Source organism: Boleophthalmus pectinirostris, unplaced genomic scaffold (assembly GCF_026225935.1).
Source record: "Boleophthalmus pectinirostris isolate CB_2022bp ecotype Guang Dong unplaced genomic scaffold, ASM2622593v1 HiC_scaffold_20, whole genome shotgun sequence".
NCBI lineage: Eukaryota > Metazoa > Chordata > Actinopteri > Gobiiformes > Gobiidae > Boleophthalmus > Boleophthalmus pectinirostris.
The window spans coordinates 2988019-3001557 of NW_026571153.1; the positions used below are offsets into that span (position 1 = coordinate 2988019).

The window sequence follows — 13539 nt, forward strand, 5'->3', positions numbered from 1 at the left end:
CAAGACTAAACCAGGAGTAAAACAAGACTAAAACAGGACTAAACTAGGACTAAACCAGGACTAAAACAAAACTAAACCAGGACTAAACCAGGACTAAACCGGGTCTAAAACAGGACTAAACCACTGTTTTTTGATGGAGTTAGAGGCTTAAGAGCGCCACCTATAGCCCAGAAAATACAGTAGTTTATTTCTGTTTTGTGCCTTTTTTACTTTGTCACTCGATTCTATTTGGGGTTTAACTTTTGGGACACTTGTGTTTTAGTTTAATCGCTCGTTTTTTGGCGCAAATCTCGTTTTTTTTTGTTAATCCTGTTTTGTTTCTTAGTTTAGGTTATTTTCTGTAGACTTTAGTCCGTTTTGTGAATTTATCTTTTACATCCCTGTTAATTAAACCTTATTAAACATTATTTAATTTATTCCGTTCTCCGTGTTGGTTCTTTTGTCACTTCCCCTTGTCCTTCGCAGAGCTGGGTTGCAACAAAACTGCACAAAGATCAGGGGAATGTGCAATCGAACCTGCACACAGACTTGGGGAGTGTGCAGTTATTAATAGAAAACAGGATTGTGAAAGGGTTTGTGTGTAAAGAGTCACTTAAAGGTCGTGTTGGTGAATCACTCTTGGTTACACTTCTTGGTCTCTCAGGCTGCGTTCAGGCTGCAGGGCTTAACGCTCAATTCCGATTTTTTTGTGAAATCCGATGTTTTTTCGAGGTCGTTCACATTTCCAGTTAAATGTGACTTGTCTGGTTAGGTTAGGTTAGGTTGCTTTATTCGTACCCGTAGGTAAATTTGCTTTGCAGATTTAAGAGCACTGTTGGGCAAGTTACTTTAAAACTGTAATGTGTTATTTATTACTTATTACTGTCATTTCAAAGTAATTCGTTACATTACAATATTACTGCATTTAAAATGTAAGGCATTACATTACTATTGCATTACTTTAAGTTACTCTCACCAAAATAACTGCGAAAAAGCTGAACTTTTGAGCCGTATATGGACTGAACCAGGACTAAACAAGGTCTAAACCAGGACTAAACCAGAGCTGAACCAGGACTAAACCAGGACTATAACAGGACTAACCTCAGACTGATTCCAGGACTGAAGAGGAGGACTAAACCAGAAGTGAACTAGGACTAAAACAGGACTCACTGTGGGGACGGGCTCGAAGGTGACGCAGGAGAAAGGAGCGGCTCTGTACCTCACGGAGGTAAGAGCGGCTGTCGCCCGATCGCTCTTTATGGACCCTGCTGCTCGGGCTCACGGTCCTGATTTCAGCAACTATTTGCGGGTACAACACCCGGTGCAAGACTCTGTTACAGCGCGTAACTTCTACCTTCCTTCAACGTGTCCAGAAGTCCAACTTTTTGTGCGATGGTTTGCATCGTCCTCTGTCTTTTGGGTGTGAGCGCAGGAGACTTTGTCGGTGCAGAACGTTTCATCGACGTTGTGGATTTTGTCGGAGACAAAACTTGCAGACATACAGCACTTCAGAATCACACTGATACAGATTGAACATGTATTTAAATTTGGCAGCTGAACATATTCTGTACTGTTCAGGAGACAGGAGTCCCTCAGCCGATCAGGACACAGTGGGAGGAACACAACACGTGTTCATACACTAAAAACAAAAGGCATGCAAAATTGCACAAAAAAAAAATTCTAAAAATCAGCGAAACAGCGAGACCGCGAAAAGTGAATCGCGTTAGAGCGAGGGACGACTGTAAGCCAGGTCTAAACCAGAAGTGACCCAGGTCTAAACCAGAAGTGACCCAGGTCTAAACCAGGTCTAAACCAGGTTTAAACCAGAAGTGACCCAGGTCTAAACCAGGTTTAAACCAGAAGTGACCCAGGTCTAAACCAGGTCTAAACCAGGTCTAAACCAGGTTTAAACCAGAAGTGACCCAGGTCTAAACCAGGTCTAAACCAGGTTTAAACCAGAAGTGACCCAGGTCTAAACCAGGTTTAAACCAGAAGTGACCCAGGTCTAAACCAGAAGTGACCCAGGTCTAAACCAGGTCTAAACAGCGTAGAGTTCTGGGTCGGTCCTTTCGCCCGTGGTTAACTGAAGGTTTATCCGGCCGCGTCTCCGGCGTTTCACCGCTGCTGATTTCACGGTGATTTTAGCGAATTTCTATGAAGAAAAACCCACCACTTCAATCCAGGTTAAAAAAGCATTGTAACGCACGTTACTCACATTTGTACCGAGTAAAATATTACAATTTTCCCCCTGTAATGCCTTACATTACTGCGTTACAGCAAAAATCAACGCATTACTGTAATACATTACTTTTATAATACATTACTCCCAACACTGTTTAAGAGACAGGTTCCACATTTCACATTTCATTCATCCACAAAACACACATAAAAAACACGATAAAATGTTACAATAAAGTGTTACAGTGCTCCAGTGCAGAATGGTTTGTTCCATAAACAACCAATTAAAATCATCCAACACACTTGTCTAAAATCACAATAAATAAATCTTAAATATGTTAAAAACACAATCTTAAATAAATAGATTACAATTTATTCATGACACATTTTGTCTGTGACTCCAGTGTGAACATTAAACGGCCCAAAAGTGTCCCACATGTGACACTGGAGACACGACGACGTCAACCGCAGCGAGCGTCTCTGTGTTTACAGAAGTTGTCCAAACATGGACGCAGCATCGAGCACCTGGAGATTTTAAAGTTCCTCTCGTACCGGAGCCAGAACATGAACAACTTACTTGTTTTAAGGAGGAGGTTGAGAAGGAGAAGGACGAGGTTTTTGGTCGTGGTGTTTTGTGGGACAGAACGTTTGTGTGGATGTGGAGACGGAGCCAAGAGTGGTGAGTGGTGATGTGCTTCACTTCAGTGACACAGAGTTCATTAACAATTTTCGCCGACTTCAGCGCAGAATAGTGACGTTTGTGTCTTGTTGATAACGTGTAGGTGGATGAATGCACTTTGGCCGTTCACACTGAAGTCACATGTTAAAGATCAGATATGTATCAGTTTCAGGAGCACAGATCCAAGTGTCCTGGGTCACATTTGAAAAAATCGGATCTGTGTGGTTCAGACCATCATTAAAAGATCAGATACAGGAACATAGAAGCCAAAAAATCGGATTTGGGTCACTTCAGGCTGCAGTCTGAACACAGCCTAAGTCTTTCTTAAAAATATGGAGTGATGATGTGGAGCACAGAGAGTTTGGCAAATCGTTCCAGTCTGATGGCGCTTTGACTCTGAACGCTCTTCGTCCGATGACTTTGGAGGTCCCGGGTTTTACAAAGGAAGGACGGTCTAACTGTCTGAGAGAGTACTGCGATGAAAATGGAACAAAGTATCGCTGAAGGTAAGATGGACAGAAAAGAAAAATGCATTTAAAGATGAACTGAAACCAGTGAAAGCGCATTCTCGCATCAGGAGGGAACCGATCCAGAGTTTCACACAGAATACAATGGTGCGTGAGATATGGAGATTTATGATTATTGTTTCTCTCTTGGCACAAACTCCAAATAAAAACAAATTTTAAAAAATCGAATAAAATGCCTGAAAAATGTAAAAGAAAGCTCATTATTTTAAAGTAGAAGAGGCGGCGGGATTAAATCATTTTTGGGCCAATTTTGTGTTGTTGTTATTTCCGTTGCGATCGCGTTAATGTCATACGGACAACACTCTGTTCCGGTGGAGAAGAACGTAAATTGTTTACTGCCCAAAATAAACACACAAATGAAGTGAAACACATTTAGACCTCAGACAGATAAACATTCCTTAAGGATGAAGGATCATTTGAACCTCACTGACATCGTCTAATGTTCAGGACACAATGTTACTTCCATAATTGGACTTTGCTGTTGTGCTCTGCTTAGAACTGGTTTTGGAAAACAATTGTAAGAACAGTGCAACCAAACCCAAATATGAAAATGATTATTATTATTATTAGGCCCGAGCGCCATGGGGGCGTAGGGCCTATTGTTATTGTTCAGCAGTGTGACGCGGGAAGGCATGCAACACACACTCACACTCACATGTCAGTGGGCCGCCACAACGGCCTAATTGTTATTGTTCACTCAAAACGTAGGGCGCACTTGACCTCATGCACGCGAATGTCAAGTGCACCCGCGAAAACAGAGCGCGAAGCTCTCTCCCCTTATCAAACACTCAGTGCCACTCGATAGTGACACTCATGGCCTCCAATAATACAGACTGACATTGCCCAGTGCCAACTGTAATCGTTAACTCTCGTAAACGCCAAAAACGTGCATTGGGTATGTGAGTAATTGAAGAGGTCAATGACGAGCGCAACGCTCGGCCATATTGAACTGATTGTGCGACTCGGCGCCGAGGTCGCAATGTCCTGTCCTCGCATTTGAACGAACTCGTCCTCGGGCGTTTGACCCAGACTCACCAGAATCATTCTGTATCATCTAGACAAGTGCGACATTAAAAGTTGTTAAAAGCTTTTTAAAAGGTCAAACGGTGTTGTCATGGCAACGGTGCAAATTTCGCGTTCGTTTTTGCGGCTCGCCATCAAACTTCGACAAGTGATAATTCGCACAAACTGTGGCTGATTTAACTCAAACTTTAATCGTTGGTTGACACCCCGACCCTGAATAGATTCATATAAGAAAATCTGAAATGGGTGCAATAGCGCCCCCTAGGGAGATTGTATGGAACAATAAAGTTTAACTTTTTTGTAGACATACAAAATTTAGTACAGACGTTCGTGACATGGTCTTGATGAAAAAAGTCAATGACGCCTACACTCCATCTCCCATCGTGTTGCCATGGGAACAGGTCAAAACTCAGTCCTCGCTAATGGGACGTCACAACGAAAACTTTGATGTACTCAAACCAAATTTGGTGCACAGATGCGTCATGGGAATAGGAACAAAAAAGTATATTGTGACCACGCCCCCCTGCCAAAACAGAAGTCCGCCATCTTGGATTTAAAAAAATCTCAACACATACAGAAATTGAGGAAAAAGGGATAGGGTTCGGTTAAGATTAGGGGTCAGGGTTAGGTTCGGGGTAAGGCTAGGGTTTGGAATTCAGGTTAGGGCTAGGGTTCGGTTTTGGGTTTGGGTTAGGGCTAGGATTAATTTTAGGCCTAGGGTTAGGGCTACAGGTAGGAGTTCAGGTAGGGTTTGGGGTTCGTGTAAAGGGGTTAGTGTGAATTTACGAGTTAGATCAAGGGGTAAGGTGCATTCGTGGGGCACGGCATGTGCAGGGCTCTGCGTGGCCGGGATGCGGTGTGGCGTGGGCTCGAGCGTAGCCCTCGCTCGAGCGAGGGCCGATCATCGCCGCTTGCGGCTATATTTATTATTGTTATTGGATTATTTTTATGACCCATTCTGTAATGTTTAGTTTTGTTTAGTGTCTACAAGCTACAGTATTAATGGGTCCGGTCAACTAACTGCATAACAAACTAACTAACAAACAAAAAAACTAACTAACTAACTACCTAACTAACTACATAACTAACTAACTAACTAACTAACTAACTAACTAACTACTAACTAAACTAACATAACAACTACCTAACTAAAACTAACTATAACTAACTAACTACTAACAAACTAACTATAACTACTAACTAACTAACTAACTAACTAACTAACTAACTATCAAACTAACTACAACTAACAAACTAACTAAACTAACTAACTAACTAAACTAACTAACCTAACAAACTAACTATAACTAACTAAACTAACTAACTAACTACATAACTAACTAACTAACTAACTAACTAACTAACTAACAAACTAACTATCAAACTAACTACCTAACAAACTAACTAACTAACTAACTAACTAACTAACTAACTAACTAACTAACTAAACTAACAAACTAACTACTAACTAACTAACTAACAAACTAACTAAACTAACTAACCTAACTAAACTAACTAACTAACTAACTAACTAACAACTAACTAACTAACAAACTAACTAAAACTAACTAACTAACTAACTAACTAACTAACTAACTAACTAACTAACTACTAACTAACTAACTAACTAACTAAAAAACTAACTAACTAACTAACTAACTAACTAACTAACTAACTAACTAACTAACTAACTAACTAACTAACTAACTAACTAACTAACTAACTAACTAACTAACTAACTAACTAACTAACTAACTAACTAACTACCTAACTAACTAACTAACTAACTAACTAACTAACCTAACAAACTACATAACTAACTTCCTACCTACCTAACTAACTACGTAACTAACAGACAAACTAACTAACTACCTAACTACCTACCCACCTCCCAGACTAACTAAGTAAGTAAGTGTCCGTACTTGTGAGTATGATCCTCTTCTTGCACTGCTCCTCCACTCCTCCGTGCTTCTTCCCCGACAGCGTGTACGGCGACTCGAACACAAAACGGTTTATATTGTGACATTTTTCAAAGTCCGTCTTCTTCTCCGGAGCCTCCTTCTCCTCGAAGTACGGCTTCACGAACGTCACCTGCACGTACGCGAACTTCGGGTCCAGGTCTTTGGGGTTGACCTGAGGGAGAAGAAAAAAAAAGAGATAAATCAGTGTTTCGTCGTTTAAGTTTGTGGATTTTGTTAAAGATTAAGACTGGATTTAAAGTGGATTATATGAGATCATTTTGTAAACAAGTAAAGCTCTACTTAAAAAAACATGAAGGAAAGTGATTTGAGAACAAATACAAAAGTTTTCATGTGGATTTTCTTTTCCAAATCATCTAGATTTTCTTTTCCAAGTTTAATCCAAATTTTAGCCCAATAAAAATGAATAAAATGTTAGTGCCATGAGAACTGTTTTGGACTCTGATGACTCAGAGATCGGCCTCCTTCTTTACTCCTGGTTTAGTCCCATATTTGTCCCTTTTTAGTCCTGGTTTAGTCCAGGTTTAGTCCTGGTTTAGACCCGGTTTAATCCCAGTTTACTCCCAGTTTACTGTTTTAGACCCAGTTTACTCCTGGTTTGGTCCCAGTTTAGGCCTGTTTTAGTCCTGGTTTATTCCTCGTTTAGTCCCAATTTAGTCCTGGTTTAGTCCTTGATTAGTCCCAGTTTAGTCCTGGTTTAGTCCTAGTTCACTCCTGGTTTAGTCCTGGTTTAGTCTCGGTTTAGTCCCAGTTTAGTCCAGGTTTACTCCTAGTTTAGTCCTGGTTTAGTTCTGCTTTAGTCCTGGTTTAGTCTCGGTTTAGTCCCGGTTTATTCCTGGTTTAGTCCTAGTTTAGTCCTGGTTTAGTCCCGTTTTAGTCCCAGTTTAGTCCTAGTTTAGTCCTGGTTTAGTCCAGGTTTACTCCCAGTTTAGTCCTGGTTTAGTCCTGCTTTAGTCCTGGTTTAGTCCTGGTTTACTCCTGGTTTAGTCCCAGTTTAGTCCTAGTTTAGTCCCAGATTAGTCCTAGTTTAGTCCTAGTTTGATCCTGGTTTAGTCCTGGTTTACTCCTGGTTTAGACCTGGTTTAGTCCGTTTAGACCTGGTTTAGTCCCGGTTTAGACCGATCTCCTGCTGGTGCCCAGAGTCAAGACTAAACCAGGACTAAACCGGGACTAAACCAGGACTAAACCAGTATTTCATTTCTACGCAGTTAAAACACAGTAAAGTTCTGTACGACTGAAAGGCTTTATTAAATTTCTCTCTTACAGTGATCTATCTTGTTAGTTTAGTCCTGGTTTAGTAAGTCCTGAGTTTCCTGTCCTAGTCCTGGTTTAGTCCTTTTAGTCTGTTTCCTGTTTACCTTTTACCTGGTTTAGTTTTTACTCCTGGTTTATCCTGGTTTAGTCCTGACTTTTTCTCCTGGTTTAGTCCTAGTTTAGTCTCCTGTATATTCCTGGTTTAGTCCTGTTTAGTCCGGTTTAGTCCCAGTTTTAGTTTAGTTCTAGTTTGTCCTAGTTTAGTTCTGGTTTAGTCCTCGTCCCGGTTTACTCCTGGTTTAGACTCAGTTTACTCCTGGATTAGACCTGGTTTAGTCCTGGTTTAGGCCTTGTTAAGTCTCAGTTTATTCCTGGTTTAGTCCCAGTTTAGACCTGGTTTAGGGACTGATCTCCTGCTGGTGCCCAGAGTCAAGACTAAGACCAGTCAGGGACTAAACCAGGTCTAAAACAGGTCTAAACCAGGTCTAAAACAGGTCTAAACCAGGTCTAAACCAGGTTTAAACCAGTATTTCATTTCTACGCAGTTAAAACACAGTAAAGTTCTGTACGACTGAAAGGCTTTTATTAAATTTCTCTCTTTTCTTTTAACGTTTTCTTTTGTGATTCATGTTTTTATTTGTCTTTCTTTGTCTGTTTTGTTTCCTGTTCAATTGTAAATGTAATTAAATCCCGTCGCTGGTTTGAGGAAACAGACAGAAAGTGACCGAGAATAAACTAAAAATCACTGAAACTGTGTTCAAAATAAAATTAAAACGTATTTGTGTGATTAAAGAGAATAAAAGTCGGTGCAAAGATGAACTCTGAGCCGACGTCTGAAGAGAATCGCCGAGGTCACAGGAGGACGTGACATGTTTTTATTTTAGTGTGGTATGTTTTTGTTATTATTATTAGAAAACATTCCGACATAGTTTTTATTTTATTGAACTCTTCCTCATTACATCGTGATCTTGATCTTGTTTCTCTGGTTTCAACACAAATCAACACATTACCCCAGTTTAGTCCTGGTTTAGTCCTGGTTTAGACCTGGTTTAGTCCTGGTTTATTCCTGGTTTAGTCCTGGTTTAGACCTGGTTTAGACCTGATTTTAGTCCTGTTTTAGTCCCGCTTTACTGTTTTAGTCCCAGTTTAGTCCTGGTTTAGTCTCGGTTTATTTCTGGTTTAGTCCTGATTTAGTCCTGGTTTATTTCTGGTTTAGTCCTGGTTTATTTCTGCTTTAGTCTCAGTTTACTCTCAGTTTAGTCCCGGTTTGATCCCAGTTTACTCTCGGTTTATTTAGTCCCAGTTTTCTCCTAGTTTAGTCCTAGTTTAGTCCTGTTTTAGTCCCGGTTCACTCCTAGTTTAGTCCCAGTTTACTCCCGATTTGGTCCCAGTTTACAGTTTTACTCCCAGTTTGGGCCCAGTTTAGTCCCAGTTTAGTCCTGGTTTACTCTCAGTTTAGTCCGACTTTAGTCCCAGTTTACTCTCTGTTTAGTCCCAGTTTACTTCCAGTATAGTTCCAGGTTTAGTCCAGGATTAGTCCTAGTTTAGTCCCACTTTACTCTCGGTTTAGTCCCAGTTTAGTCCCGATTTGGTCCCGGTTTAGTCCTGGCGTTGGAGATGGTTCATGTTAAACTTTACACGAACACTAGATTTAAATCCTCGTCTCCTCGCTTTGTGGCGGTGAATTATTTTGCTGAGCATTGACCTCGACACAGAACCAATCATTTAAAAACGACGACGAAAAAGGCGACGGCGGCAGAGTCGACGTGGAACTAAACTTCACCCTTAAAATTTGGCTTTAGGAGCAGTTTTTTTTGCAATTTAGGAGTAAAAAACGTGGCTTTGATTGTCTCAAAATCGTGTTGTCTGAGCTAAAAAACATTTTTATCGAGTGGCCTTCCTTTGATTTATTCTTTATTTATTTGTATTCTATTTTATCAGTTTATTTATTCTAATTTATTTAATTTTTTAGATCATTTCTTGTTTTTATGCTCCTTTTGAATGTTATTTTTATTGTATTTTGCTTTATTACTATCCTCTTGACTAAAATGTATTAAATGTCTCTAAACTCCGGCTGTTTTGTTGTTTGATTTTCGTACCTTATTCGAGTCCTGAATGATCTTGACGTTTTCAGGCCCAAACTTTTCTCCGTAGAGCGTCAGGAGCCTCTGGGAGATCTCGGACAAACCCGTCAGCTTTGGCTCTTTGTAAATGTATTCTTTACCGTCCTCCTCCTCGAAAAAACCCTGTGACAAAAAGAAAAATGACACTAGAGTAAGATTCTCTTTTTACTTTTACTGATGGAATAACATGTGTTGTAAATATAATATAGTTTTACACCGACCAAGAAGGAATTTATAAAGAAAAACAGTTTTGCACAATTTATACACACAGGATTTCAACATAATAAACCTGTTTTCTTATATTTTTATTTGTCAACTAATAATCTCTGTGTACATTAGCAGAGTTTTGGCCATGGAAGTAGAATAAGATCTGAAATCAAGTTGGTGTTGGGTTCGGTCAAGTGGTAACGGAGGGAAACAGGGTCAGATTTTTGACATTCAAATGTCTCTTATTCAGAAACTAGAGGAACTATTGAAATAAGTAAAGTATCAGAATGTAGGAAAGAGTTACACTCCAACAGGGTCAAGTTAAACCTGTGATATTCTTTCAAGTTGTTGACAAAAAATTTAAAAACTCATGTCGGTAATGGAGGGAATGAAATATGCAGCACTTTTTGGGCAATAAATCCAAACAGTGAAAACTCTTGGTTCTCACTTACAAATCCTTAACAAACTGGTTTGAATATTTGCTTCATATAGTTTTCTACCATATGGTACAAGATTAGGGTTGAAAAACCTCTTACTTTTTTTTTTTCTAGAGTGCTTTTCCACTTTCAAGGCTCAAAGCGCTTTACAACAAGGAACCACTCACACACCAGTGCACACAGACACTGTGGGCAAGGTGTCTTGCCAAAGGACACAACAGCAGCATTCATCTGTGGGAGCTGGAATCACACCAGACCAGCCAACCTGTGGGTCAGTGGATCTGAACACTCAACCTGTGATGGTTTATGTTGAGAGCTGGATTTGAACCACCAACCTTCAGATCAGTGGGCGAATGCTCCACCAACTGAGCTACTGCCGCCCCTTCCGCTGCCGCTCTTATTTTTTGACTCATGAGATTTTTAATTAAGAAAGGTCATGGTAACGGAGGGAAAAGTAACAGAGGGAAAATTGTACAAACAAGTAGAAGGTGCAGGATTTTACATCATTTGTCGCTTTTTTCTTCTGAAAACTTTAATATTACTTCAAAATGAAAGAAACAATTTCTATAAAATATGTCAGTCCTTCCAAGAACATTTTTATCATTTTAAATAATTTTTTTTTTTAAATCCTGTATCCTTCATCAACAGTTCAAAGATGGAATAACACAAGATATGATGAAATACATCCATTTATTTACATGATTTTTGGGTCTTTGAAATTTGGGAAATAATTTTTGTTCCATGTTTCATACATGGTCTGTTTAAAACATATGGAACTTTAGAACCAAAAATGGAACAGAAAAAAGGTCAACAGTTTCATAAACTAGAGTACATATGTATCTGTTCAATACAGTTTTATATCAGATGAATTAACTTGTACTTTTGGCCTTGCTTGTTTACTTCTGCTTGACTGGGCCCAGTTGTATTGTTTTCAGTGGCCTCTGTGCTTCATCATTTTCTTCCTGAACATTGGCCTGTTTCCACGGCGCACGAGTGAGTTTGTGCAGTTTGTGTGTTTACATTCCACCACGACGTGCAGCTACACAGAGGCTCGACTCTTTAATATCCACGGGGGAAATCTGTCCGTGTTTGGGGCAGTGTTTCCTGCAGCGGTTTTATATTTAGATTCATTCTCGCCTTTCGTTGGCACGGAATCGCCCCAGTGGTATTTTCCAAACACTGGGGACGTTGTGACTTCAGCAGATCTGCTCTCACTACGACACTCCACACAAGTTGTTTTTTCTGGCCAAAAATCTGAAGATTGAGTAAAAGTTCATGTTGAAACTGTTCGTGCTGAACTTTACTTTCTGAAACGTTTTGTTTACTGTTTACAAGGAATTTATTTTTTATAATAGTTCATACATTTGCTGCTTATTTGAGAATATTTCATTTAATAATAATAATAATAATAATGCATCAGGTTTATACAGCGCTTTTTTGGACACTTTACAGAGCATTATTCATTCACTCCAGACCCGGTGGTGGTAAACACACACACCACTTTCATACTAGGCACTGTGGGTGAAGTGTCTTGCCTAAGGACACAACAACAATTGGCTCCTGATTTTCCCACTAGTCTCCCACCCAAGTACCGTATTTTCCGGGCTATTAGACGCGCTCTTAAACCTCTCAGGCTCAAATTAATTTTTAGTATCAGGAAAAATCTGATATTTGGGGAAAATTATAATATGGGGCAGTAATATACAATCCTGACTTTTTTATCCTTTGTAAACGAAAAAAGTATTTTGCACTTCTGGCAGGTTGTTTGCGTGGAGTCATTCTTGCACAGTCTGCATCGTCCACGTTTATCGGCATGGATGGAGAAAAGGCTCTTGAGTAAAAAAAGCTCATAAACTATGGATGTGGAATAAGTAGGTAATTGGAATTTAGCTGTTGCAAATCTGCAACGTCTGCCTGGAGAGGGTTAAACCTCTAACTCCATAAATAAATGACTGCGCGCTCCTAACCCAATCTCTGCGATTTTTGGTGCCTCCCCTGTTTCAAATGTGCCCAATGCGATGAAACGGGCCGTAGCATTTACCACCTCGCTGGCCCGAAGGCTGATTTTACTTAATTGGAAACTTCCCCTTTTCCCCCGACTCGTCTTCACTGGGTTTGTGAAGTGCTGTACAATCTTAAACTTGAAAAACTGAGGTTCTTCTCACTCAGAGGCTCAGTTAAATTATTCCATGCTGCCTGGGACCCTTTTTACATCACATTGACTCTTTAACTCAGGCAAGTCCAAACTATGGCTCGGGGGCCAAATGCGGCCCTCAGACAAATTTTTCTTGGCCCTCTGACTTCCAGGTGAATTGGCCCAAATTACCTTACCCTGAAAAATAAACTTTTGATTGCAAGTTTTTTTTTAAATCTATCTTGATAAAGCAAATATTTAATATTTAGTTTGTGGTTTTAAGGATTTTAGCATGAAGAAAGTCTGATGCTTCGTTCTAATGTGTTAAACATGCACAAATTTCAATTATTCCCTGTACTGAGCGTCAGTCTGTGGCCCTCGATCGTGCCTCTGCTTCGTCTGTGTTTAGATACGTGGCCCTTGATGAAAAATGTCTGGACACCGCTGCTTTAACTCTTCCTCAGGATCTGGAGGATGTCTAAAGTATAGAAAATAATTCTTTCTCTCTATTCCTTCTTTCCTTTTTTTTTTTTTCTTCCTATCCCATGTTTTTCACCTCTATGGGCTCCTTTTCTTCTTTCGCATCCCTACCTCTTACTTTTTAATTTATTTTTAAATCAGTTATTTATTTTTTTAATAATAACTAATAATTGATAACTAATTAATTAATTTATTAATAATTATTAATATTTATTTACTATATATATATATATATATATATATATATATTATTTATTATTTATATTTATTTACTACTATAAATTTTATTAGCTTAAAATAAATAACTATTTTAATTTTTTATTTATCTGTTTTATTTAAATTTTTATTTTGGGTTGTTTGGCCGGTGGGGGGGATGGGTGGGGGTGGGGGGGGCGTTGACATTCAGATGTGTCCTCTGCTGTCATATCTATAATGGTATTATTCAATACATTGCACTGTGTTTGGTTGTTAATGTTAAAAATGTTCAATAAACAAAGTTGGAAAAAAAAAAAAAAAAAAACAACGACTGCACGACACAA

The 13539-nt window shown here is 39.3% G+C and overlaps 1 protein-coding gene across 4 annotated transcripts in view; it reads right to left on the bottom strand.

Moving 5' to 3' along the window:
* Nucleotides 1-13539, bottom strand: part of dock11 (dedicator of cytokinesis 11) — a 208025-nt gene that overhangs the window by 16118 nt on the left and 178368 nt on the right. For all 4 annotated transcript variants that reach the window (XM_055156687.1, XM_055156686.1, XM_055156685.1 and 1 more), the window contains 2 exons: nt 9719-9865; nt 6309-6519 (listed from right to left, as the gene is read on the bottom strand). In XM_055156687.1, coding sequence (XP_055012662.1) covers nt 6309-6519; nt 9719-9865 — 358 coding nt within the window. The remainder of the gene's footprint in view (nt 1-6308; nt 6520-9718; nt 9866-13539) is intronic.